The sequence below is a fragment of the Salarias fasciatus genome, chromosome 1, assembly GCF_902148845.1.
Source record: "Salarias fasciatus chromosome 1, fSalaFa1.1, whole genome shotgun sequence".
NCBI lineage: Eukaryota > Metazoa > Chordata > Actinopteri > Blenniiformes > Blenniidae > Salarias > Salarias fasciatus.
The window spans coordinates 37,415,467-37,442,766 of NC_043745.1; the positions used below are offsets into that span (position 1 = coordinate 37,415,467).

Sequence of the window (27,300 nt, forward strand, 5' to 3'; positions counted from 1 at the left end):
CTTTTTTGTTTTTGTGACTGTTTTTACTGTTCAGCACTTTTATGAATATGATAAGTGCTTTTACAAATTGAGATTGAGATGCTCCACCTGCCACCGTCGCTGCTCTCTAATCAGCATGAGGAAGTCTGGTCAGCTCCGGCTGCAGCGAGGCGCCGGGGTCGCCTCTGGCTGCATGCTGCCCTGGAGGCGGTCAGAGCTCGGTGAGTTCCACTGTCTTCTGCAGGAGCTGCGCCTGGACGGCCGGTTCCAGCGGTATTTCAGGCTGACACCCGGTTTCCACCAGAAGCGGTGAACAAATGAGATCGTGCACGCCGCTCGCCTTGGCATCATGCCAACTGTTCTGCGTGGTTGGAGCCCTGCTGCCCTCCGTCAGCACGTCCGTGAAGACCTCCACGCTGATAGGCTGTCCTGGTGCCAATTCGCTATTTCAACCAACTCGAGCGACGAGCAATGGAGCGGCGGGCGGCAGCGAGTGGCAGTGCAAGTCGACGGGCGCGCGGATTTTTCCCTGGAAACGCTCGCCGCCGGCCGCTCGCCGCGCACTCACTTGCGCTCTATGTTCACCAGACAAGGTGCCACTCCTCTTTATTTTTCAGTGACAAACTGGAAACCACAACTAAACAACACATCTTTCAAAGATTGTCTATTGCAACACAATGACAGATATCACACTCCAACAAGGGTGCGTGCGTCCGCTGGAGGGCCCGGGGTAATGCGTGGGTTTGTGCGCGCGCCTGTTGGAATCCTCTCGCGGGCCGGATTGAACGGTTCGGCGGGCCACATGTGGCCCGCGGGCCGCTAATTGCCGACCCCTGCTCTAAACTGTTTATGGTGGCTGTTGGGAGACAAAACTGGAATATTGGTCTCAGTTTTTGGTCTGCTGCTTGGCGGATTTGCTTGTCTTCCACTGAAAGATGATCAAATAATAAATAAATCCCATAATGTCAGAAGTACTGCATAGTATGCATCCTATCACTATCCTACTGATATCTATTCATGACGAGCAAGCTGTAGAAAAACTACACTATTAGGGATGTGCGATATATCGGCTTTGATATCGGTCGGTTTTTAACGTATTGGTATCGGTTCAGTAAGTAAAACTGGTCTGATATTTATTTCTCCTACCGGTGTTTGTGGGTTTGAGTTACATTAAGTTGGTGAATCGGCAAAAACAAGTTCTAGTTCAGTCATACTTATTTTGATATTTTGGATTTAGAAATTCCATCGATGTGAGTCGACATGACTTGTATCGGTTTAAAAAAAAAAAGTATAATCGTGTTTTTTTACAGTTGCTTCCTCAAAACATTCACTAATTTAAGCTGGAAAATTTGATTTGTGACTTAGGATCTGACAGAATATCAAAGTCGGTCAAAATGTTCATATCGGTCCATCCCTAAAGATAATATTTACATTATTGACACCAGTTATTTTGTTTTTTCACAGTCATTTTTCTATTACTGTAGAGTTATTTCATTATTGGTTCGTTTTATGAGGAAAGACAATTTAAGGAAGTCTAACATCTGTAGTTGTACATGTTGAAGGTCCCTGAATTATTACATTATTAGTTGCTTTATACCCTCTACTTATTTCTTTACATTCTGACAACCTGTGACTGGTTAAAATTTATTAAAATACTTACTGTATTGCACACAGTTGAAAAGGTAAAGCTGATTGATTCTAGTTTTCATGATTGTTGGAATTATAAATGCTCATAATACAGTACAAAAAATATACATTTTATGTACAATGATTGCAATTTTATAAGAGTTCGATGACTGAGTGATTCATTGCTCTTAAAAAGAGCAAGTTGTGTTGTGCGGTCGCACAGTGAAGTTCTTCTGAATAAAGCGGCGTGGAGTGAAGACGTCGGCTGCGTCTCTCTTCTTACTAAGCTCAAAAGAAACCTCGTACCTTTCCCACACTGCTGGAGCAGAGGACACAACATTCCCAGAGAACAAAAAAGGAGCATATTTTCAGAAAAAGCCCCCCAACAGATTGAAAACTCCTCCCTTTTTAATCACATTATGAATCAAACAGAGTTGGGTATGTAACGACAACTAACGAGCGTTACAAGTAGTTAAATTACTTTTGATGGGAACGAGTAGTGTAGCGGCACTACTCCTTCTAGATTGGTAGTTAAACTAGCGTTACAAATGAAACGCTACGATCGTTACTTTTACAATGACTGCAAATAGAGCAACCAAAATATTATTATTTAAGCGGAGTTTTTTTTTTATTACCACCAGTAGATGGAACGGCGGCCATACAAGCAGCTGCTCGCTATCTCTTCCGGGTCAAGGCTGATGGAACCGTCAAAGTAAAATTGGTTGCCTTATATAAATTTGTGCCCCACTGACAACACTGCACTCCCTCCTACTGCAAATGCCCCTTTTAAATGAATACTCCGAAGATTAGGGACCCACACCCTTTCCCTATCATTGACAAAGTTAGACAAGCTCATAAATACCTGTGTCTCTGGTTCCCAGCTGTTAGCATCGTAGTAGCTTAGCTCGAAGCTTAGCTGGAAGTCAATCAGAGCCAGACTAACCAAATGGACAAAATCCTCCTTCCAGTGGTCCAGGGGACGGCGTATTAGCACGTGAAGTAAATCCGAATGGTTATAAAACATTTTAAAAGACGTGTTTTCTTTTCAATCCGTTAAAAAAAACGTTTTGATACACACAGATCTGCGCATGCGCAGTGCTCCGCAGAAGCATATAAGGGAGCACAGCTCCGCGGAGCACTATGCAGTAACGAGTAGTGTAACTTCGTTACTATTTCCATGGAGTAATCAAGTAGTGTAAGGTACTACTTTTTTCAGAAGTAACTAGTAACGGGTAACTCTTTACTTTTTTGAGTAACGGACCCCAACTCTGGAATCAAACTACCCAACAGTAAACTCAGCACTGCTCTGGAGAGGAAAGGAAAACCAGTCCTGATCTCTCTGGACAGGAAACCCTGCCTCGCTGTGAAGGAGTAGAAACGAAAAAACACAACATCCATTCAGATGTGTTTATTCACAACGACAGCGCCGTATCTGTGACGATGTAAAAAAGACCAAAGAATAAACCTGGCATGAAACACGGTTAGAAACTGACATTATTTGTATTTGTGACCCCATTTGTGTTCGCCGGACTCGGCTGTGCATTTAGTGTGATAAAGACGAAGGAGTCGAGTCTCTGCCAACGGCAGCGGCAGGTGGAATGAAACGGTTCTGCTTATCTGTAAAATTAGCCCAGAGACTTATTTATATTTTTGACATGTTAAAGCAGAAAAGGAATTGGTTTAAGACTCCTCTGCAATCACAAATGTGCCGTTTGTTCATGTTTTATGTCCTGAATGTGGTTCATCTCAGCAGAACTTCTCCTGCTGCCATTAAATCTCAGCAGTTCGCACTGAGAACAGGCGTTTCCAGGAGACGGGAGTCCTCCGGCGCCCATCACAGCCACATATTTACAGATTTGGGCTTCCCGAACGATTTCAAATCCTCCGCAAATGAGCCGAAATGAATTCTAAGCAGATTCTTAGTTAAATGTTTTGACTTTGGCTTTTCCTGCACTGTCCTGCACTGATAAAACATCACAGAAGCCACAGTTTGATGCATCAGCTGCCAAGAGCAGATCATTAGTCAGTAGGACTGATTGTGTCCAGTGGAGCCGCTGAGAGCAGAGCGGAATGTTTAAAGATGGAGCCGAGCAGCTCAATAAAACCCACTTCCTCCGAGACTTCGGGAAGAAAGGGAATTTTCAAGACTAGTCCGATACCCGAGGTTGAAATTTCAGGGGCCGGACTTGTGTGTGTGGAAGAGTGGGGGGGGGGGGGGGGGGGGAAGCCAGATTTCTGGATCTGATAAGCGCAGTGACTAACAGCAGTAATGACGAGCGGATGAAGGCGCGTGGGGAGCGCGGGCGGCGGCTTCTCCGCCCGGGCCGGAGGGTTCGATCCGGGGCGCCCAGCGGGTCACAGGAAGGGTGGAGCGACTTCACCCCGGAGCGAATGTGAAATGATTCCCGTCTCACACATTATCACAACACACTCAATCACCTCTCCAACAACAGCTTCCCGTCTCTTGATGAATCATGTGCAAATGAAAGCATTTGCATCGCGACGCAGTAATATCTATAAAAGCGCCCGGCGCTACGTGTTGGCTAACCTGAGAAAATGATGTCGCCTCTGGTTTCTCTGCACGCAGCTTCAGCTTTTAACGCTAATGCAAAGAGGCGCGCTGCGCCGGCTCCCATCAACATGCTGATCAGACCCTGGTTCCCGTCAGAACGCCACCAGCATGTTCAAGCTGCTCCTTCTTTTCACTGGTCTGCACCAAAAGTTGCTAAACGTGCTCTTTTTCTGACAGACACTCACAAAGTACTGTTACAATAAGGAGGTGCAGCTTTGAACACAGAAATATGGACGTTGTCGAGACATATTGTTCCTCTCCACAGTCGTGCACATTACTGTTTGAGGATCATCATTCAGTTGAAAGGTTGTGGGTTTGAATCCTGCGTTCTCTTCCAGAGTTTCATGGCTGTCAGTCCAGATTCTCCTCACAATCACTGTAATAACTGTCATGTTAACAAAGTCATGGTTGAGTCATCCTGTTTAAACACCAAAACTGTAAGAGGAAAAAACAAAACAAAAATCAGAGGTCAGTCGTCCATATTTTCCACTGGATCCTGTGAGTCAAACACCTGATCAGCTGGTCTCAACTCCAGGCTGAAAAGGTCACCGTGGTGTAAGATGAGGAGAGTTTTTATCCCGTTTTTAAAACAACGGTGCTCAGAACAACTGAAAATTCAACTTTTTGATAACAACTCCCAAGGTGGGATTTTTTTGAAAAGGCTCAGGAAACACAGCTACTGAGCATGTGCACCACGCTCAGAGTAAATGGTTCTTCTGCACCTGCTCAGTAGACAGACAACAACCACGTCTGTAGGGACGGACGATATGGGAAACAAGTCCTATCATGATAACTGACTTCATATCAGACCCATCATTGACTGTCAGACGAGAAGCTATATTGAAATACATGTCATTATCATTTTATCACCCAGTTCTAAATGTTTTTCTTCAGATGTCATGACCCTCAATCCAGAATCTCCTGGTCCTGGTCCCGGTCCCAGTCCACATTCTCCTGGACTTGTTTTAGAGTCGACAGTCATTGTAATAACAATCCAACTTCTGTCCATGTGAATGTTTGTGTTCTTCCGGACTTTTCTTAAACAAAAACCCTGAAACGATGCGTTTTCACTGTTTTCATGTGAAACATGCGAACAGGGCGGCAGATGTCGACCTTTACACACAAGAAAACACATATTTTTTAGAAGGAGCATTTCAATAATCCTCCTCACCTGGGGTGTGTTATTTATAGCGATCCCATTACGCAGTCTGTCCAGCTTTATTTTGAAATTCAGCTTGCTTAGAAAACAACTGTGTTTGTGTTAATGGGCCATCTGACTGCAATAATCTCCCCATCAACATTCAGCCGGCTTCGCGCGTTACGCTGAAGCAGCTTCTGTCTCTTTACCTTGTGGCGCTATCTCACGTTGTTTTCAAAATGTTGCCGTGTAAACGTGAAACTTTTCTGAAACTGAAATACAAAATGATGCTTTTTTACTTCTGAAAATTAGACCCACCCATGTGAAAGATATGGATTACAGGAGCAGACCTGGAGAACCTCCCGTGGTTGGTGTTTATATCTGCGTGTGTGTGTGTGTGCCACACATGGAGTTATTCTTCGTTAATCACCCACAAAACACAAGCAATGCAATCTTTGCTTGTGCTTGTCACGGTTTAGCCCTTTATATATTAATATTTTACATTACTTTATTAATTTTTTATAGTGTCTTATTGGTATTTTAACTTCTATTTATTCTGTGTGTTCTGTTCTGGCAACAGCAAATTCCCCAGTTCCTCAGTGATTAATTAGGTGTTTCTCTCCAGAATAAAAGCAGATGTGGCAGATGTGGAGCTGTTTAGGTGGCCGATCACGTGCCTCCCGCGCTGACACGCCTCCATCTGCACGCCGTTGTTCACTGGCGTCAGAACACATTGTTCTTCCTCCCCTAATCGCTCCATCTTCTGTCCTCGCACCAAAAACCACAATTTAGACACATTTTCCATTAAAAAGGGGACATGTTGTGTTCATTTAGTCCTCTAACGTGCAACTGGAAAAAAAAACCTAAAATAAATCCATTCACATCTGAGAAGTAGCGAAGCCGGGCAGGGGACGACCGCTAAATAGGAAAAATATGACACTAATTACACAATGATTGAAAACATTAGCAGCACAAACAGTCAAGTCCTTCTGGACAGGAACGATTAATTCAATATCGGTAACGATGAATACAAATCTCTCAATTCTGCTGTTTGCTTTGTGAAGCGTTGCTCAGGTTGAAAAAGCTCCTCTGACTGTGTAAAGAGGCGTTTAGCTCAATTAAAATGTGGGTGAGGGGCTTTTCAACGGAGAACTGGAAATTTGAATTTCAAATTCCGATCTGATAAAAAATACATGCTCTGACGGTGGCTGTGAAATATTTTGGGATCCGGTGAAGAGTTGACATTTAGAATTACAAAATGGCTTTTTAAATAAAATATGAGCAACACTGTGGCATCTCCTGTTGTCCTGTCTGCTCTTTGTTGTTCCGACTTTTTTGCAGCTCTCTGGATTGATACAGGAGACTTGACAGACTGTCACCAAACACCCAAAAAAAAAACACAGCCCTGTTTGATAATATGCTGGTAATTTATTGCAGTCATTTCTCTAAATGTTGAGTCGACCTTCAGCTGAGCCTTATCAACCGCTGCCGCGCCCTGAGAGCGTTTTATCCTCGTGCATTAAACACAAACAGAAGATTTGGTTTGTTTGTTCTCTGAGCTTCTAGTTACACAAAGTTTCAAGTTAAAAAGCATAATTTTTGCATTTTTACATTTCAGAAAAGTGTCACGTTTACTTTGTATGTATATAACGTGCCTTCTTTACGATCATTATTTTTATTAGTTCAGGTTTTGTTTTTCTTTTTTGCCAAACAGAATTTCACTATGTGTGAGCATAATGACAGCTGAGTGTCTTTTCTTGATGTTCACACAGTGAAAATTTGAAAACAGAAGCAGGAGTATTGAAAAAAAAAAATGTACCGAGCTTGCCAGGCGGGAATTGTGTTGATCATGTCCGTCTACTGAGCATGTGCAGAAGAAGTGTTCACTACGGCCGGAGCGTTTTCACAGAGAGTTTCCCCATTTCCACAGAGACGCAGAACCGTTTTTTAAAATTTGCGTTGTCAAATAGATGAAATTTTGTGTTTTCATTTGAAAATGTTGTATATATGGAGCACTCTTTCCATTTGTGTGCCTTTTGGGCTCCGTCGACTCAGCATCAGCCGATATCAGACAGCAGGGTTCCCTCCTGAAGGCAGAACCTGGGGAGGCACTCACCGCGGTCCACCACGTCCCCGGGTTGTCCAGCCCGCAGTTGTCGCTGTACTCCAGGCAGCAGGAGTCCGGCACGCGGGACGCGTTGTACACCTCGAACCAGTCTGTGTGGTTGTTGACTCCACAGCAGCGGAACTGCGGCAGAAACACAGTCAGTCAGTCAGGAAAGGGGAGAACCTTCTGCCAGAACCGCCGCACAACAGAGGCACATCCTCCGCTGATGGGAAGTCTTTCCTTCTCCAAGATGAGGATTCAGCGGCTGAAATAATTCACTTCTGCAGAAAACATTTAATTTAGGTGATATTGAGCTGCAGCTCCTTCCACGACGACGATTCTCATCTCATTCATCGCTCAGCCCGAGAAGACGTTTCCAGCTCCCTTGTGTCTTTTTATCTCCATCTCTGCGCTTTGTGGTTCGTATAGATTTTTGATAAGGGATCATGGCTCCCTGGAAGATTCAGCTCATCAGTGTACTTGAAAAGATAAAGCACCTCCGATGTTTTGTTCATCCCACGGACTTTAATTCCACGCAGGAGCGATGCCGCTCCCCGCGCCTCTCCGTGCGCTGAATTGTGAATTGTGTGTTAATTTCAAACCCGCTCACCCGCTTAAACAATAGGTCAAGTTTGCAATTTATCACGAAGTACAGCAGAATTCAAATCACCAGCAAGCATTTGAAGCACAGTTGCAAAGTTGTAGAATGAAATGAAAAGCCGAAGCTGCAGAGTCAGAATATTGAAGTGTTCAACCTTGAAAAGTTAAGAGCCAGCGTGGCCGGTGAGCCTTCCTCAAGCCTCCGGTATTAATCTTTAGGGGGAATTTCCCTCCAGGGAGCCGGAATGAAAGCAAAAATCCTCAAACCTGGTAAAGTACAGTAATGAAGGAGAAATACTTTGTCAACCTGGTGGGAATCTGTGTGGCACGTTGGTGTGTGTGTGTGTGTGCTGTGTGTGTGTGAAGTGCAGACTTGAAGGCGAGCACCCAAACCCTCAGACCTCTAAACCTGTTTTTCGTGGCTCAGAACCTCAGAGACATGTTCGTCTGCAGCCTTCAGGTTTCTGACATCCTGATGAGGCTCTGCTTCCTTTCCTCTCACAGACACTCTATGCTTTCATGGAAACAAACAAAAAAAAAACTCTTATTGGACTTCTTTAATGCACGTCTCTTCGTAATATTATAAAATTTGTCTTGTTGAGCAATATAGAGAACCTTTTCTTTATCAGTTAAACAATTGCTAAGAGTTGACCGGTCTTGTAAACATGAAAATGCTCAGAACGCAGTTCAAATTTGCCCGGTTGGAATGAATGGGCCGGGAGCAGCAGTCGTTTTTCGGCACAGGTCCAAACGTTTGAGGTTGATCCCACATGTTAGCATGTTTCAGCACCGAACCGCGCTGGTTTAGTGAACTGCAGCAGCTGGAGCCAATCCCAGTGGGAGCAGCACTGTCGCACCGCGCACTGAACTGTGAACCGAGCGTGAATTGAGTTAATTTCTAACCCTCTCAAAGACTGTATCTCTAAATAAACCAGCTCCATTCAGGTTGTGAAGTTTCTTTAGAAAAATAAGGTGTTTTTTTTTTTTTCACCTTGAAAAGCTACAAGTCTGTAGTGTGTGACCTCTACTACACATGGTGCCTTTGAGGAAGCTCTCTCTGCTTCTTTTCACGTGTCTGGATCCTCTTTCACATATTTACATGCATTGTTCCATAAGCAGCCAGTATGAATATTCAGGCGACCTTTGCTCCGGGGACATCTGCCGTATTATTCATCCATTCACTGACTCAGCAGGTCTGGGAGGCAGTGACAGATTGAGAGCTGCCTCTTAATGGTCTTCATCTGAGCCAGACTTTACAGAGCCCTGTGTACACACACACACACACACACACACACACACACACACACACACACAGTGTACAAAGTGCCAGTCACGATATTGACCATAAATTGTCATGGAGCAGGTTTCGTCTCATGGTTTATCGCATATGCAGAAAAAAAAAAAAAGAAAAACATTTTCTGCATGATGCTGCTGCCCCCCCAACACACACACACACACACACACACACACACACACACACGCACACACACACTTACATGCTCCAACATCCACATTAGCATACAGTATTTGCATAGCAATGCATTCCTCTGTCATAACTTATGCTGTTCTATTCACACACTTGCACCTGACACATGCAAACACGGACCTGTCTGTTACTACACACACCGATCGAACAAAACGACAAGCTTCATCATCAGATCTGTGATGTTAGGAGAATAAAAAAAGGTCGTTGGAGCCCCGGAGACTGCAGTCTATCATTTGATGTCTCCCAGAGGCGTTTTCCTGCAGCGGCATCCGTCCTCGGCAATCCCTAATTCCAAATCTCTGTTCCTCACATTGTGTTTTCTGTGCAGAGGAATTCAGGAAAAAAAAAAAACCCTAATATATAAATAAATAATACAAAAGGAGAAAGCACATCAAAGTGAAGGCTGGAAACAAAGATTACCTCCGAGAGTCTATGATGTTTGCATTAATCTCTCTGACAGCGTTTAAAGCAGAAAAGCTTCGAGTGTTTGGAACTGTGAGCAAAGTCAATTCAGTCACTTCCTTTTTTTTCTGTTGCTCGTATTTTATTTTGTTTTATTTATTTATTTATTTTATCAGCCAACCTGGAAATGTCCAGATCCTATCAATAACAAGAATGACTGCAGCACTTCACTCCACTCTCACGCCAAACGGAGAAATGTCAAATCACCCAGAGCTTCACAGTTTGACTGCTCACTTATAATTTATTGTGAATGCAGTGGCAGAAAATACAGCCAAACTGGCAATCGCGAAAGGAAGCGATGTTGCGGTAAATAATGCAGCGGAGACGTCGTGTATCTCAGCTTGTGACAGAGTATTTTGCATGACTTGTTCTGTTAAATGGCGCTGGAGTGAATATCCAATGGGCTGCTCCGTTCAGGAGGAGAGCTTCAACCTTTGATCGGGCGTCATTTGTGAACAGTCTGTTCCAGTGAGCTGCAGTGCTTCAAACACACACACACACACGCACACACGCACACACACACACACACACACCAGGCTCCGTTAGCAGGTCGATTCTCATTTCTGTGCCTGATCATTCACACGACTGTTTAAATGTGACTTCAGTCACGCTGCAGTGTGAGCCTGAAACGACCAGGAAGTGAGCGGCATGCGCAGAAGAAGGCGTGATGCCAGGCAAACGCTGTTTAGCGTTGGTAAATAAGGTTTACCTATTTTCAACTGGTTGTCTGATACGAGGCGACACGATTCAGTAGAAATTGCGAGGGAAATGACAACGTGCCGCTTCCTCCAACGCAGATTTATGTCGTGAATGACGCGACTTGACCGTTCAGACGGCGGTCGCATTAAAGACAACAGATTCTCGTCTGATTTCGTGCCACATATGATGGAAGCCTGGGTCTGGTCGGTGTGTGAAAACCAGAAATGCAAAGTTCACACTGCCACAAAACAGGACATGATTATACACATCAAATGTTTGATACGCTGGAATATGCAGATAGAACAGAATGATCTTGTAGTCTTTGAACTCTCCACTGATACAAGAAATGTTCCTGTCTGTCCTGTCTCTTCCTCTTTCTGTCCCCTCACCCCAACCGGAACAGCAGAAAGCCGCCACCTCTGAGTCTGGTTCTGCAGGTTTCTTCCTTTTAAAAGGGAGTTTTTCCTTTCCACTGTCACTTTTTCTTGCTCATGAGGATCTGTTGGGTTTTCCCTGTAAAAGTGTGTAGAAATGACTGTGTTGTAACTGGCACTTCATAATTAAAGCTGGATTGAATTGGATGAGGCTGAAAGCTTCATTGCTTCAGAGTGTATTCAGGGTGTGCATCATGTTTTTGAAAAGTAATAAAGCAACTAATTGCTTTTGGAAATAAGAAATTAGTAAAGTAGCTGGATTACTTTCTTGAAGAAGTAATCAGTAACTACTATTTCCAAGGAAGCTGACCAACACTGGTGACAATCACAGGAAAAGTGACACTTCTGCTGTAACTCCTGACGGACTGAAACACCTGCTGATCACAGGTCGCAGTATTAATGCTGCTTTTTGAAAATGTGACACAATTTTTAAAAATGAGAGTATTATATTTGAATAGTGCACGTAAAAGAAGTGGAAACAGACCGTTGGTGGGGCTTTGCTCCACATATCTCACGACATTCATCTTTTCTGTGCTGTGGAAAACCCTCCTCCCCTCAGTGACTTCGGTTCTTACGTCAGTCTGGACGATCATCCAGGCGTTGGTCAGACCCACGTTGCCCTCTGTGCCGAACAGCTGCAGTCCCTTCTTCAGGTCCCGCTGGGCGTAGTGATCGATCTGAGGAAAGCAAGAGCGAAGACAAATAGTTTGTGTTTAAAGAAATTTTGCTTTTCGGTTCTGTGGGAATGTGAGGATTGTTTCAGCAACGCATCAGATGTTAAGAGCAGCTTGTTTCACTTGATTTCAGATGAGAACAAATATGACAACAACTGAAGTGGCAACGGCAAACGTGCACAGGTTCTCACTTCAATGCTGTTAATCCCACTTTTTTTCCTTTTTTCACACTCCAACAACAGACATGCTGTGAGCGGCTGCGTGTTTGTGCTGGTTCACTGTTTTCACGTTGCATTGTTGGTAAAAGTGAACATGATCTCAAACGTTTGGTCCATAAGAGCTTCAAGTGTCTTTATCTAACCTGTGAACACAATATTTATTTCTAAAAAAATCATTGTTTTATATAGATATAGTCAAAACCAAACACCTTCACTTTGGCAGACTTGCTTTTGGCCAGTAGAGCAAACACAAAGATAACATTTATCTCCACTGATGTGTAAAAGTAATTAATATTTCCGTCCAAATCATTCTTGGGTCTGTATTAACAGGAAGTCCAAGTCGTCCTGCAACGACATTCAAACCCATTCAAAGAGCGTGTTACTGTAATGCACTGAATTATTGATCAGTATTGCTCATTTATCCTACTTCATGCTTTAAAGGTATGAGAACTTGGTGAGTCAGCAGTGAACTGCAAAATGTTTTTGGACTGTGGGAGGTAAAGCCCATGCACAGGGAGAACATGCAAACTCTAATGAAAGACGGCGTACTGTATTCAAAAAAAAAAATATCAGAAGAGGCTTTTACTTTGTAAGTTTTAGTCTCTGCAGTTGATGCACCTCTATTCCAGTCTTACCTTGTATTTAGCCTGTATTTCATCATTGCACTGTTTATGTGGCGGTGAAGACATGAAGTGAAATTCATATTATTTTGAAGGATCCATTTCTCTCCCAGCTCAGTCTTCTCAGCACTCCACTGCCAACTCCACAAACCCACTTTGGCAACTTATTGCATAATGAAGATGTCAATCAAGTCTTGAACATGTTTATTCTCATTTCCATGGTATTTCAGGTCCAAACCAATCTGGCTGATGATCGAACTGATGAGAGCTACGTAAGCTTACCTATGCCACAAACATTTTTTTGCTTATTTAGGATTTTCTTGTTTGACACTTCCAGTGTGGACGATTGTGTGTTGAAACCAAGCGCCAACCTCCCGCTCATAAAACATGAAGATAATGCGGAAGCGCAAAAAAACTGTAATGCTGGGTAAATTCCAGCAGGGGGCGATGATGCTGGTTTCAAAAAGAGCTCCGGTCTCATCGAACCCATTCAAAAATGTTGATTTTCAGAGTGCAAATAAACATATAAAGCACCCGGATTCAGAACATGTTCTGGTCTCTATCATTAGTTTCTACAACCGTGCTGCTTCACCAGACTCTGATTTTCACATAAATCATCTGTTGATTTTATATTACGAGTTAAAGTTTTTCATATATCGCCCTATCACAGCGCCTCCTCTGTACACGTGATGTGGCCATGTGACGTGCTGGACCAATCACATTTACATCTGGTTTCAAATGTTCAATATGGAGACGTTCCGCCAGAAGTTTTCAGAGGGGAACTTGGGAACGCTATAGGTGACGTCACGAAAGCTTGATCCACTGCATTTACCATCTACGGTTGAAACCACCGTGACGTTCGCTCTGTGCTTGTAGCTGAGCGCTGAGCATCCACCTTCATTTCTTCAGGACATTTTTCAAAGAACATCATCAGGTTGCTAGAAAATCATCGGGATGTGGAGAAATAAAAGGAACGGTGTCACCTGCACTGAGGAATGCATGGAAAAGCTGAAATTTAAAAAAAAAAAATCATTCGATCTCAAATGAATGCCATTAAAGTCCCAAAAGTAAATTTCACCTGAAAAGCATAATGACACAACACCATCACTGTTCTCCAGGGGACTCGGAGCACAACAACACATGACTGCATAACTGCATAAGTTCCCAGGAACCTTCTTGTTTATTCCAGTTTGCTTCTCATTATCACACTTTCTGGCAGCTGGAGGAAAACATACAAAGAGCGTGAGATGATACTTTCTGCAAGGTAAGTAAAACCGGTTGTGCCTTAACCAGGGGACTGCAGCCTCAGGGACCCATATTTAGCAGGCATCAGCTTAATCAGTAGCACATTCGCAAAAGTCCTGTTCATATGCAGAATGCCTAAAATTAGTCTTCATCGAGGCAAATTACTACAATGTAAAGAAGCCATGTGAGGCTCTTTTTCATACAAACAGTTGCAATACAAATCGATATTGGCAGCATTTGAAGCCACACTGGTTCCAAAACCAAACCACTGGAGGACGTTCAGTGAAATATGATTATTCTCGTCGTGTCAGGAGCTCCTTCCTTCCGAGAAACGAACACTGGGGGTCATCTGTGTGTCTGCGGGGAGCTGAAAGGAGCTTTTTCTAGTTCACTTAGAAACAAATTTGGATTATTTTGCTTCACACAACACATCAAGGCGGGGCTCCATGTTGGAAAGGTTTTGTTTGTGAGGCTCACGTCGGACCACCTGAGCATCCTTGGCAGGCCGTCTGAAGGTTTTATAGGTAGAATGGATGAGCTGCAGTTTTTCCAGCTTCCAGCACCTAAACGGAGCGAGAGGCCGCGGTCCGAGGCTCATCCCGGGCTCATATTTCACATTTCGTCAAGTCACCCCCGTGTGGCATTAGGACTAATAAACTGCAGTCGGTGGTGAGAGGACTGGATTGGATTTGCACGGCGGGTTACTGAGCTACTGTTCAATAAAGCGGCTGCACACAGATCCATGTGGGTTTAGTTTAGAAGCTTTGGTTCAGCGGCGTGAACCTAAACAAACCAGATAAAAAACCTTTAACAAAATCAGCTTTTCCGGTAAGCTTTCCATCAGAAGCAAACAAACTGTGGGTGTCAACGCAGCCGTGGAGGTAAACACGACTGAATACGCTGCACCTTTTAAAAGAAATAAACCTAAAAAGCTATAATTTGAAATTAACAACCAGGGAGGATGGGCGCTCTCCACAAACAGCGCTCAGACCCTGCAAACACACCGGAGCTGCAGGACCTTGTTTACACGCCGAGGTGGTCAATCCCTTCAGACCTCGATCGATACCCGCTGACCTTGTTCCGTCCTTCATGAGCCGGCGCGGCGCGGCGCGGCGGATGCCGAGCACCTCATCAAACCGGCCTTTTTTAAACATTCAGCTAATGAATACACAATCGCCTTCCTCGGACAAACATCAAAACCATGAATATACTGAGTGGAGATCGTTGATGCGAGCTAAATAATGTCACAGGGTTGAGAATGAGGAAGTGAGTTTCTGGTGCACAACGCGACCATGGAGCAAGTCCATCCATCCATCCATCCATCCTCTGCACTGCTTTGCCTCGTTCAGGGTCGCTGAACACACCCAGGACGACTCTCCAACACACACTCACACACACAGACAACATGCAAACTCTACAAAGACAAGACAGCCAGTTGACAAGCTCAGCTTTTCTATCTGATAAATACAATCCAACTTCACCGTCCCTTCATGTGGATGTCCGTCTTCCCCCATTGTCAGTGTTTATAGTGTGTTGTTCTCTATGTGTGTGTGTGTGTGTGTGTGTGTGTGTGTGTGTGTGTGTGTGTGTGGTTTCGTTACAACAACAAACCAAAGCGCCAGCTCTCGGCACAACCAACTTCCAAATGCTGCTGTGTAAACACCAAACTTTTCTGCAGTGAAAACATTTAAAAATGTGTTTTCACTTGAAATGTTATGTAAATTGAGCATTTCTGAATGAAGAAAATGAAATATAAAGTTTCATGTTCTAAGAAAGAAATGTGCCACTGTAAAACTCCTAATGTTAGCACTAATATGTTTATATTTTTAATTTAAAAAACAGTAATATATCATTAACAACCTGAGAATCAGCTCTTGCTACAAATAACAAAAAGTGCTGCAGCGCAGAAATCAGTTATACTTTGTTGTAATTAGTGAAATAACTTCTACTTTTAATAAAAATAATGAATAGCCAAAAACATTAATCATTTCCAATAAACTTACAGTCCCAGTTACCATTTACAAAGGTTATACTTAGTTTTGTCAATTTAAAAAAACAAAAAAAACCCCAACTTTTTAATATCATGCAGGTGTAACACCTTTCTGCACAGTATTCAACTTCGAGGTAACAGTTAGAAGGAAAACTTTTATTTTTGCCCGTGGTGGTAGTATGAAGCAAAATCAACAAACCCGCACTTCATTCAGCTATGCAGCAAACACAATAAACAAATACTGCATGAATTTAAAAACGTGTCACTTTGTGATCTGAGATGCCTCGTTTGGTCTTTCTGATACTCGCCGCACCAGTGAGAAACACTGAACGTCTCATTTCTGTGGCCGAGTCTCTTCAAATGAAAATCAAGTTAATTGGTTATTTTCCATGCCGGGCGCCGGCGCGCTCGCCATGTTAACCTTTCACTGCTACATTAAAGCGGATGCATTCAAGGTTCTGTCACATATCTTGGGGAAGGTCATTACCGAGCCTGCAAGCCTTGCATTGTTGTTTGTATCTACAAGCTTTACGGGGTGGGGGGGCAGCATCCCCGGGGTAAAGCGAGCCCTGGTTTCAACTCAATCTATTCATCGCTAATTAGATTCCACACTCACTTTGGCACTTGCACTATTTTCGAAAAGGCTGCCGAACTGAAAGAAGCGCGCTCGACCGCGGGATACAGTAAAACTCGTAATGCAGCCGACAAATCAGCAGGAAGTGAGCGGGCGACATGTTAACAGTAAAACATATTTAACAGTGACAGTTTAATATGTTGCATCAAAACAAGCGCACCATGAATTCCTTTTCAATAAAAGTGCCAGGTGTTGTTTTGTAGGGATGTGGAGACTCGGCACCAAACGCCGCACAGACGCTTCCCAGCAGCAGCGGTTTCAGCTGCTGTCTTAATTGCGTTCATGTCATTTTTTGGAAAAGACTAATTTGAGCTTGTAGTGTCTTGTCGACGGCTGATGTTTATCTTGCGCTGCGGGTAAAATTCACACTTTCTTCAAATCTTCCCTCCATTGTCGGTCACGCATTAAAAAGCAGGATTTCTCCTCCTTTTTCAGGGACGATGTTGTGTTGGTTCAAGCTTCATTCCACACTTTAATTTCTGTTCAGGCTCACTGATTAAACCAACTGTGAAGGTGGGCGAGGTGTCGTTCCTGCTCGGCCTCTAAAGTCACGGAAACTTCACCAGGAGAAGAAAAGTTCCACTTCTGCTGTTTAACGTTTCGACTGCATTTTCAAGATTTTATGAAAAGGAAAACTTCACAATAAATGAAAAAATGAAAACAAAGAGTTAATGGACTTCTGGATACGAGCCTATTGTGGTCTAATGTGGTCTGATGTGGTCTGGTGCTGGTCTAATGTGGTCTAACTCTAGTTTAATGTGGTCCGATGTGTGTTTAATGCTGGTGTATCTGGTGTACCAAACACAGACCGGAAGGAAAAGATGCTTGTGTTTTTAGCAGAGAAACAGAATGAAGAAGGAAGATGATAAATCCATAACGACGACTTATTGTCGTCACACAGAACTGTTATTGTGTTCACAAAGAAGAAAACAGTCCAGGCAGAAGCAGAGTGTGTTTGGCATTCACTGAGAGTTGTTTAACCTTCCTCGTGTGTGTTACTCGGTGTGTGTGTGTGTGTGTGTGTGTGTGTGTGTGTGCCGTCACTGCAGGTTTCGGAGGTGGTTCAGAGCAGAGGGTCGTTAGCCTATTAAATACTCATCAGCCGCGCTGGCAGCACTTGAGGAGAGTGTGCCAGAGCTCCTTTAAAAACCCACTCTGAGCGAGTCATTGCCTCTCCCGCCTGCCTGACACTGTGGCTGCTGGGAGATTCTCTCATTTCTGTGGGTCTGGATGAGGACTTCAGGTCAGCTGCTCACGTGGAGAAGATTTGGTGGCGGTTCGGCTCGAGCGGCCGTGTGATGAGAACTGAGCGGCGCTGTGATCATCAGTATGGTAATTATCTTGATTAATAATTAACATTTAAAACAAAACACTTCCACAGCGAGGCGCCCAGGGACCAGTCGAGGCAATGGGTTAGAAAATAGACATTGATGCAGATAGTTTGTTGAAAAAAAAAAAAAAAAAACATTTAATGAGGTTTATCATTCTGTCATATCTTTCTTTTGTCTCCTTGTGCCCGACAATTGTGATGGTAGTGCAACCATTTCCTCATGTCACCTGAGGTGAGAAACTCCAGAAATGTTGAATTAATAGATTACACAGATTTTAGTCAGCAAGATGGACACATTTAGACGTGTGACTCAACTTGACATCTTTATTCAGACTATCTCAAAAAGTTAAAGCAGAACCATGCAACTTTTTTACCTCAATAAATGTTTTTCAGAATCCCTGTGGGGGTAAACAAAGACTCCCCTCCCCCCGGGGTCTGTGTCCTGAAAACAGCACTTGCAACTTTCAGAGGAGCGGACCCGACTACATCTCGTGAGAACAAGCCTGCTTTACGGCACTCCTATGGGAGTACAAGTATAAAAGCGCGTAAAACAAACATGAAACCCTCGCTAGCGTTAGCAACGCCACCCTTAGGCGCTCACGGATGGCAGAACCAAAAAGATTAAAAAAAAAAAAAAACCTTTGTCTGACAAGCAGAAAAAAGGAAACAGGACTGGGACGCTCTCTGCATGCGGGGGTGGGGGCGGTGGGGGAGGGGTGGTGATGCAGTGAACGTTTACGACAGTGAGCTTTCACAGGAGACCAGTAGGGGGAGCTCGAGAGCAAAAGTTGCATGGTTCCAAGTGACAACGGCGAGCGGTGAAACTAAACCATCGACACTTAAACCACTCATTCTGCTGCACTAAATGCATATTTGCATATATTTTAGTTCCTGTTGTATTAAGATTTATGTTGTACATACAGTTAGATATTCTCTTTCTTTAGTTTTCTATTATTATTCTGACTATTATTTGCACTATCGAGTATTCTTATCCATTTGCTTTCTTTACTTTCTGCTCTCCCCTGTGTCCTACGAGCCTCTCCACCTGTAAATTTGTCGGCTCTGAGATTAATAAAGTCTATTCTATTCTCTTCTCTTGTAAACCTTTTCAGTAGTGTTTATGTTGTTAGTTTTTAGCAGCTGTTTCTCATAGAGGCAGTCAGACTGAAAACTTGAGTTGTACAGTGGGAGGGGAGAATCATGTACGATCAATACGATATGATCTGACAGTCTTCAGCCTGACGTGGCAAAAATGGCAAAAAAAAAAAGCACGTCCACTTTCAGAGAGCTTACTGATAAATACCTGTGAGTTATTCAGCTTGACAAACTCCCTCACATTCATCAAGGTAATTGGATCTAATTTGATCGGATCGCTGATTAGCTGTGACTCTGAGTGGGAGCGTTCGGCGCTCATCGCTCTCGACAGGATCACAGGTGGGCTCGCTGTGGCCGACCCTCGCCGCTCAGTTAATGTGCGGCGCCGCATCCATAAACATAAAACAATCATCATTTGGATGCTTCAAAGCGATGGAGATGAAAGAGAATTCCGGATGGAGAGAGAGAATGACGGCGACTGTAATTTCTTGCAACAATAACAAAGTGCTGATCCGCCGTGCGAGCGGCTCGGCGCCGTGAGCCGCGGCGTGACGTCACGACCGCGGCGCCCGGCGACATGCAAGCTGTCCGGGAGCTGATGTAAGAACCCGGAGGAGGAACGCCGCATGTCCCATTTCCGAGCGCTGGATAAAATCCTTCTGAAGTTTTTCTGTAAAATAAGAGGAAAAGATAAAGAAAGCAAACTTTTTTATTCAAATCTAAGTAGGTCATTAGTGAAGAGTGACTTCTGAGAGATACGGCAGCCAGACTGCAGGAGCCGCGGCCGCGCTTTGGGCTCCGTATTGATGTTGTCCTCGGGATTTCAGTCGTCCTTTAACGACACCGGGCAAGTCAAAGAGGGGCCATCAATTATTGATATGGCAGGGATACACGGGCAGATAAGAGATGCGTATGTGGAGGGGAGGCAAGCTGAAACAGAGATTTGATGAGAGACGAGTGAGAAGGTGAAAGAAGAGACGCTGGGGGAGCCGGGAGGCAATGAAGGGCAGGATATGGAAAAGCAAATACCCTGTGGGCCGCGGCGAAGAGGCTGCATGACTCCCGGACTCCGCTCAGACTCACTACCGGAGAGCAAGTGGAGAAAATGAGCTTTCCAACTCTGACAGGCCAAGAGAAAAGACCTCATGTCTAAAAGAAATACAAGATTTGAGAGCAGAGGAGGCAGTGAAAGAGAAAGAGGCTCGCTCCTCCAAAGAGAGGATATCCATTACCTGAGCAATAAATGTATGAGGGGGATGGAATCAGAGATACCAAAAAGCAGATAAAGACACTATAAAAAGGGGAAAGAGCTGTGATAATAGACCCGATGGATTCCCCGTGGCTACATTATTTCACTTCAAGGCTCCAAACTGCATAAAGCATCCCCCACCTTAAGCTCTCGCAATGACGCTATTAACCTAAAAAAAAGAAAAAACAAGGAGGATTTAAACTTTACTGACTCACAGGTGAAATTACTGTCCTGAAATTTAGAGTTTCTCTGTGCGACGCCGACGGCTTCGTTCCTCGGGATCACCCCAAATAAAGGTCGCATTAAACGTTTGATTTCCAAGTCATTTCAGAGGTTGGGCGCTTCGGCCTCTATTTCTCTGAATGTGGCTGCTTTTCCCACAGGGCTGCTTCCCTCCTCGCCCACTGGGCGAACAGGCGTATTGGCAAGAGGGCCGGCTCCCTGCGAAACACTTCCATTTCAGCCCAGATTACACTCTCAGGACACCCAACCCCTTCGGACCGCAGTCAAGGTCTTCCAAGGGTGTTTCTTTCCAGCAGACTCTGCTCGCTTTCAGGGCTGAGCCTGAACTGGATATTTAGATCTTTATTAACTCCATTTTTCTGGCATCAGTGTTTCAGGTATGTTTGCTTCGTCCCACGTTTTCAAGTGAAAACGGAAAACTTGATTTGCGTTGTGGGTGTCTGTTTAAAGGAAAATGCTGTTCGGAACCACTTTTTGAAAATGCTGCAAGTGCGCCATGGGAATGTTGGGGAAAATGCAACTTTTCTGAAACGCTGCGACCAACAGCGCAGATAACAGCTGTAGCATGTGGTGTGTCATGGACATCAATCTCGTTGGAAATCTGAACTTTCTCCTCCTTACATTCCTCAAACTGGCTCTTTTTTTGTTCTAACCTTTAACCCAGACTAACACACTAGTGAACGCATTAAGGTCACAGTACAACGGTTTGATCCAATATGGTCTTACTGAACTGTTTGAGTGTTTTCTGAGTCAAGCACTGCAAAGCGTTTCTCTATTATCTTTATTTCCACACGTATACAGAGGGAGTCCATGTGGTTCAAGTGATGAACAAGTTTGTCAATCAGAGTGGATGGAATCCTCGTTTGGGAATACAGAACATGAACAGAGCTCATCACAAGCGTTGCTAGACACAAGCACACTGTCGGAGGACACTGTGAACTTGCTTGTTGGAAAAAGAAGATATATTGACCTGAAAATGGACGAGCGAAACCCACCTGACAGTCTGCAGCTGACAGGTAATGCAGCAGGAAAGTGTAGAAGATTTAGACGATATTATGAACTGTACTTAACCGCCATCAGCACACAAACAATACCACAAACACACCCAGTCTGCAGAACATGATGGATTCTAATAAGGAGCAAGATGCACTGATGATGGTCGAATACCAGGACTTCCTGCAACAACCTCCAAACATGCAATGACTTTTGTCCCTTTTCAATGTAATAAAGCCAATAAAAACTCACTAATAGTGTAATAAGTAGAGCTGGGCAACTTCACTGCGATTAATCGCACCCCAATCCTGGAGTTAATGGCGATTAATCGCGATAAAAATGGCTCATTTGCAGTCTGCCAAGGCCATTCAAAATGTGTGTGTGTTACATAAATAAGAAATAAGTAATCAACAACGAGTTTCTGTTTATTCAATTAGACATGAATAATCAGCAGGCATCACAGGTAACCAACAGGTAATTTGACACAGTTCTGTGTTCATGTGTCATCAACCAAGTCATAAACAGATGAAAAATGGAAGTATCTTATGAGTGCACACTTCCTCAAACTTTATCATATCTCCGACTCTCAGACAGAGAAGACAGGATAAATTCAGTCACGCCGAATTGTGCCTCATCCTTACCTTTTTTAGGCCAGATTGTGTGTTGAAGGGAAATGTACTTTGTTTTGCGTGTTTTCAGCACCTGAAGAAAGCCCAGCGGGACGAAACGGAGTGTGTTTTTTTGACGCTCAGCTGGAGAGCGGTGAGACTCTCGCGGCGCAGGACAGGTTCTGCTTGTTCACGCCCCCCACAGCACTCAGCAAGGCTGGGCCAGGCACTGGCACACATCCACACTAAAATATGTCAAAGTGAGTTGCATAGCTTGCATGTGTAGACACAGCTCCCAGACCCAACTTTGAAAAGCGTAGATTAACGGCGACATTTTTTTTCTCGCGCGATAAGGGTGTCACGATAATGCAGCACGTTACCGCCGTTAATGGCCCAGCTATAGTAATAAGTTAAAAAAAATGGGAATCACTATAAGAAAAACTTTATTTTCAGGTACGATATAAACATTCGGCGGGATTATAGAAAAAAATACAAAGTCAAGTGATGGGGTGGTGGGGATGTCAACTGTGGGGAAGTGAGCCACTGTTCAGCTGTCTAAATGTAATTTCTGCCACCAGTAATGTAACAATACTTAAATAACAGCAATTCTTTGCTGATTTTGTTGCAGTTTAATTGTTATAAATTGACATGGTGGATGACATAGTACTATGTAGCAATTTCTCAATTCTGAAAACCTTTTAGAAGTATTTTACGTTCAAACTGGCCAATATTATTTATTACGTTATTTTCTATTTTTACATTAGTTTTCCACTATAAATTCAAATTAACAGTGTTTTGTTGAAATGCTTTTTCTTCTAAATTTGGATTGTAAATGATTAAAACTAAGATCAAGTTGATTCCTGTGTCGTTAATGATTAGGCTATTGAATCTTTCAGTTCACGTATTGAAGCCCTTAAAGCTGAAACATCCCATTTCCAGGAGAGATCTAGACAAACACCAAATATCAGCAGAGTCAGTAATGTGTATTATTAATTCTGGGTATTTTTCTTTTATTCTGAAGATCCAGGAATTTCAGGACCTGCTCTCCAATAAGATGTTTAATCCCTGCTTCTGCTTAAGCAAATAATGTGAGTATAATTGGCAGATCTGTTTGTTTTTCCTGGCGCAGCCTGAATAATTGGAGCTTGTTGCATTGAGCTTGGAATGGGGGGAGTGAAGGGGGGGGGGGTTCACCTTTCTGAGGAATGCTCATATGTCAGCCCAGAGCCCGAGGACGGATCAGTCAATATTTGTAACCTCAGACAACTTTTCTTGAAAGCTGGAAAGAGGCAACCCGTGAAATTAGTGAAGATAAGAGGGCAAACAAGTCTGAAATGTAAGGCATCTATCTCTGACTTCTAATTCTGTCCTGGGGAGGAGCAACAACATACATTAATTATTAAAAGCAGATGGCAATCCCTCCTTTAAGTGACTAATCTGGATCCTTAGCAGCGGCGAATCAATTACAATCCCAGCTCTATTCCGTCCTCTGCCTCTAATCAGTTCCTGATGAACACTCGGCAAACTTGGCAAATGCACCAAGGCAATCAATGCCGCTAACGGGGAGAGAGCGGCGGAGGGGCAGAACGGGGGCTTTTAAGGGATGAGACTCCAACTGCCTTAATCAAGGCAGCAAGAGCGACAACAAGATGTTGGACAATAATACAAGGTCACCGGCGATTATCTCCGGGACGCAACTCCCGTGATGCAAGATCTTACTCAACGGATGAAACCAAAGAGTCTTCTCTTTGAAGCCCTCCCTAAAAAATATGGGTAAAATCCTCCCATAAAGTTTGTGTGCAGGAATAGTGTACATCGGAATTATGAAACGATGTGATAAACACCAGCTCCCAGTTACAGTCCTATAAATAGTTTCTTGTGTTTTGGGGAAAAGTGTCTTTTCATCCTCTGGTTGCAAAGCAAAGCGTCTCACAGCGTGGCAACACTCTTTCCCATCAATTTCTCTGAGCTGCTGAGGGACGGCTCTCCTTTTAAGACTTTAACGTGTTTGTCCAAGCTGTTTTAACGTTTCAGTGGGCTGTTCTGTATTCTGATACCTATACATGTTTCATTATTTCAGTCCTGTAGTTGTAACTTTCAGACAGGCCTGCTAAAGAGATGGGTACCTCGAAACCAGGGGTCTCAAACTCCAGTCCTCGAGGGCCGCAAACCTGCATGTTTTCCATGTCTCCCTGCTTCAACACACCTGAATCTCATCACCAAGTTCAGCAGAAAGCCTGATAACGAGCCTCATTGCAATCAGCTGTGTTGAAGCAGAGAGACATGGAAAACATGCAGGTTTGCGGCCCTCGAGGACTGGAGTTTGAGACCCCTGCTCTAAACAGAAGGTGTGGACGGAGGAAAAGCTACACCCTGGTCGCTCTTTGTCTTTGTGTGACAGTAACAGCTCACGGGTGCACGCTAACACACGCTACGATCCAACAATAGTAGTCCCTCCCTACCGCACATACTGCAGTGTGTAAACAGATGCTACACACCGCGCTGAGCGTACTGCACACACAGTCGTATGACGGCACCTTCCAGAGGTGGCTCAGTGCGAAGCGGAGTCTTGGCATATCGTTTATGTATGGAGTGTGAATTAGTGTTCCTGGCATTGAATAAAAAGGTTTTGGGGCTTTTCACTGTATTTTGCAGCAGAAGGTTTCATTGAAATTGGTTTTATGTTGAGACCGGAGTGACTTTCCATGGCAATTGTTTTTTTGCAAAAAACATCCACATTTTCATCATGAACACTCTCTGCCACAACAAATGAAAACTTTAAAGTTTAGATTTAAAGGTTATTATGGTGCTATTTTACCAGTCTGGTGCACTCAAGATGAAATTGGACAGTTTGTGGCCCCTGAACCAAAACATATTTCACAAATTGGTTTTAAAGTCACATTTTCGCATTCGGAAATGGCATGTAAGAAATACTGAATGTAGATTTCAGCAAAAAGAAATGTAGGATTTAAAAGAGAAGGGGACAATACAACGTATTTGAAGTGTTGATGTTATATTACAATATTTATTACTATTCAATTCTATTTCATATTACTTCCTATTTCAGACTTTAATTATGTTTTGTCGCTGAATTTGATACTTTACAAAGAACGAAAGAATCTGTAGAAAAATGTGTGTGGAGCCTTCTATGCTGATGATCTGTTGAAGTCCATCAGATTCAGAGACAAACTGTGTAAAAGACATTTGATGAGAAGCAGAGCGACTCTTTGGAACGACAAAAACTTTTTCCTGAACTAGTCTTCAATCTTTCCTGAACCTTCTTTTTTCACGACCAGAAAAACTTGGTTGAGCCTTTTCATGAATTTTTAAACCATCCTTGTGTCTGGTTATCCTTCAGCCACGTGAAGAGGGTTGCTGCTGTGAGTCAATACTGAACATATTTAGAGCCACTCCACCCGCAGTGACATCCAGCCTCGACGTCGTATCACTCATATGATCGGACGGCGCGAGCGACCATGAAAGCCTCATAACGTCCTCCTGGGGAGGGGAGCCTGAAACCTATGGCAGGATTTAGAACGGCTGCTTGAAAAGCAGCAGAAGCAGCAACAGCTCTCAGAGCGGCAGCGGCGCAAAATGCATTTGATGTTATATATATACAGTACATGTGCAGACTGGAGCTGAACTCTACAAGCTTATTTCTTCCCTCGCCTGTAAGAAAACACTGTTAAGATATGAAAAATGTAAGAAAGGTGCTGCAATTTTAATGGAACCGTATGAGATTGTATCACAGCCTTTTTTTTGGATTGTCGTTTGACTGACAAGAAGCGAAACCAAACATAATGATCAAGTTTCATTTGTTATTAAAAAAACATAAATCATAGGATTAGCTGGAGCTTATTTTGAGGAGACAAACAGGATTGTTTTTTGCCATAAAAGTAGAAATTTTGACAAGACGCCCTGTCTGGATTCCAACAAATAATCTCACCTTTAAATGTATTTTCGGAGATGTACTTCAGTATCTGTCTCACTGAGCTGTCCCTCAACATGAATAATAACAAAACAATGAATGTGAATGGAATTCATGAAAATAAATCACGTTTCTTATTTGTAGCTCACAAACAATCTTCCTCTTCCTCTGGCATTTTTCTGTTCGGGGTTTTCCAGAGTGGATCATCTTTTCCTAATCCGCTCTGTCTGCTGTTTCCCACATTTTCACCTTCCTTTCATCTCTGCACCTCGTCCTCGTCCCTCCCTGGTTGCCAGTGGTGTCAGTCTGATGTGCTTCACCTGTTGTTCTCTTCCTCGCCTCATGTTCCTCCCTGATTGTCCACTCACGTCCCGTCTGGTTGCTCTGCCCCAGTGTATTTAGGCCCTGCTCTGCTCTCTCCTTGAGGGTCTGTCAGCATGTTGTGTTCCTGAGACCCTGCCTGCACTTCTGTTATTCACACTCAAATCCTCCTAAAAAACCCAAAGACTTGAATATTGAATTGTCTTTTGTTCATGGATTTTATTTCTGATTGTGTTCCTTACTTCAGAAGTTACATGTGACGAGGCACCAATGAAAACACTATTAGTGCAGAGATGACAGTTTCTCAGACGGTGATGAGTTACCAACATAAATCTTTTGACAGGGGATTGTTTTGTGTGCCTTTCAGAAATGATTTTTTTTGGGGGGCGGTTAATAAACTGCACAAATTTACTCAAACTGATTCATAAAGTGAGAAATTGTTTCAGAAGTGTTTTTTAATCTCGGCACGTGGAGCCGGCCAAATTGAGCAATTTTCAAGTCTTTCAGCACAAACCGAACTATGAGCGCTTTTCCTCCGGAGCCGCTCGCTGAATTTAAGTGATTTCAATTGTGTGTGTGTGTGTGTGTGTGTGTGTGTGTGTGTTTAATTTCAGCAGAAGCCAATATGGCAATTTAGGAGTCAAAGGTTCCTGAAAAAGCATCACTTTTACCAACAGTGAGGATGGACATGCAAACAGCTCCAAACCTCAGCTGCTTCTTCCTGAGCTGAACTGAGAAATAAACACGAGCCATGACCGACTCAAGCTTTGAGTTTCAGAAGAGTTGTGTTTCCCTCTGTTTTTTTTTTTTTTTTTAAGTTCCACCTTTGAACCAATTTTTAAGCAGTTGCTTGAATGCTTTTCAGTGTCTCTATTTCTTCCACTACTTCCTGTCAGGTTCAGCATTATTTTCTGCACCATTCTTGACATTAATTTTCATCTTATTCAAAGGTATCTGCAAGATGTTTAACATTTTCTAGCTTGCTTCCTCCTGCAAAGCGTCAGCCTCCAGTTATTTCAGGAAGGGATTGATTGAATGGAGACCAGTGT

General features: G+C 43.5%; 1 protein-coding gene across 2 annotated transcripts in view; it reads right to left on the reverse strand.

Moving 5' to 3' along the window:
- The window catches only part of tspan4a (tetraspanin 4a), a 238,022-nt gene that overhangs the window by 13,003 nt on the left and 197,719 nt on the right, over positions 1-27,300 (reverse strand). For both annotated transcript variants that reach the window (XM_030085468.1, XM_030085389.1), the window contains 2 exons: positions 11,679-11,780; positions 7,432-7,563 (listed from right to left, as the gene is read on the reverse strand). In XM_030085468.1, the coding sequence (XP_029941328.1) occupies positions 7,432-7,563; positions 11,679-11,780 (234 nt within the window). The remainder of the gene's footprint in view (positions 1-7,431; positions 7,564-11,678; positions 11,781-27,300) is intronic.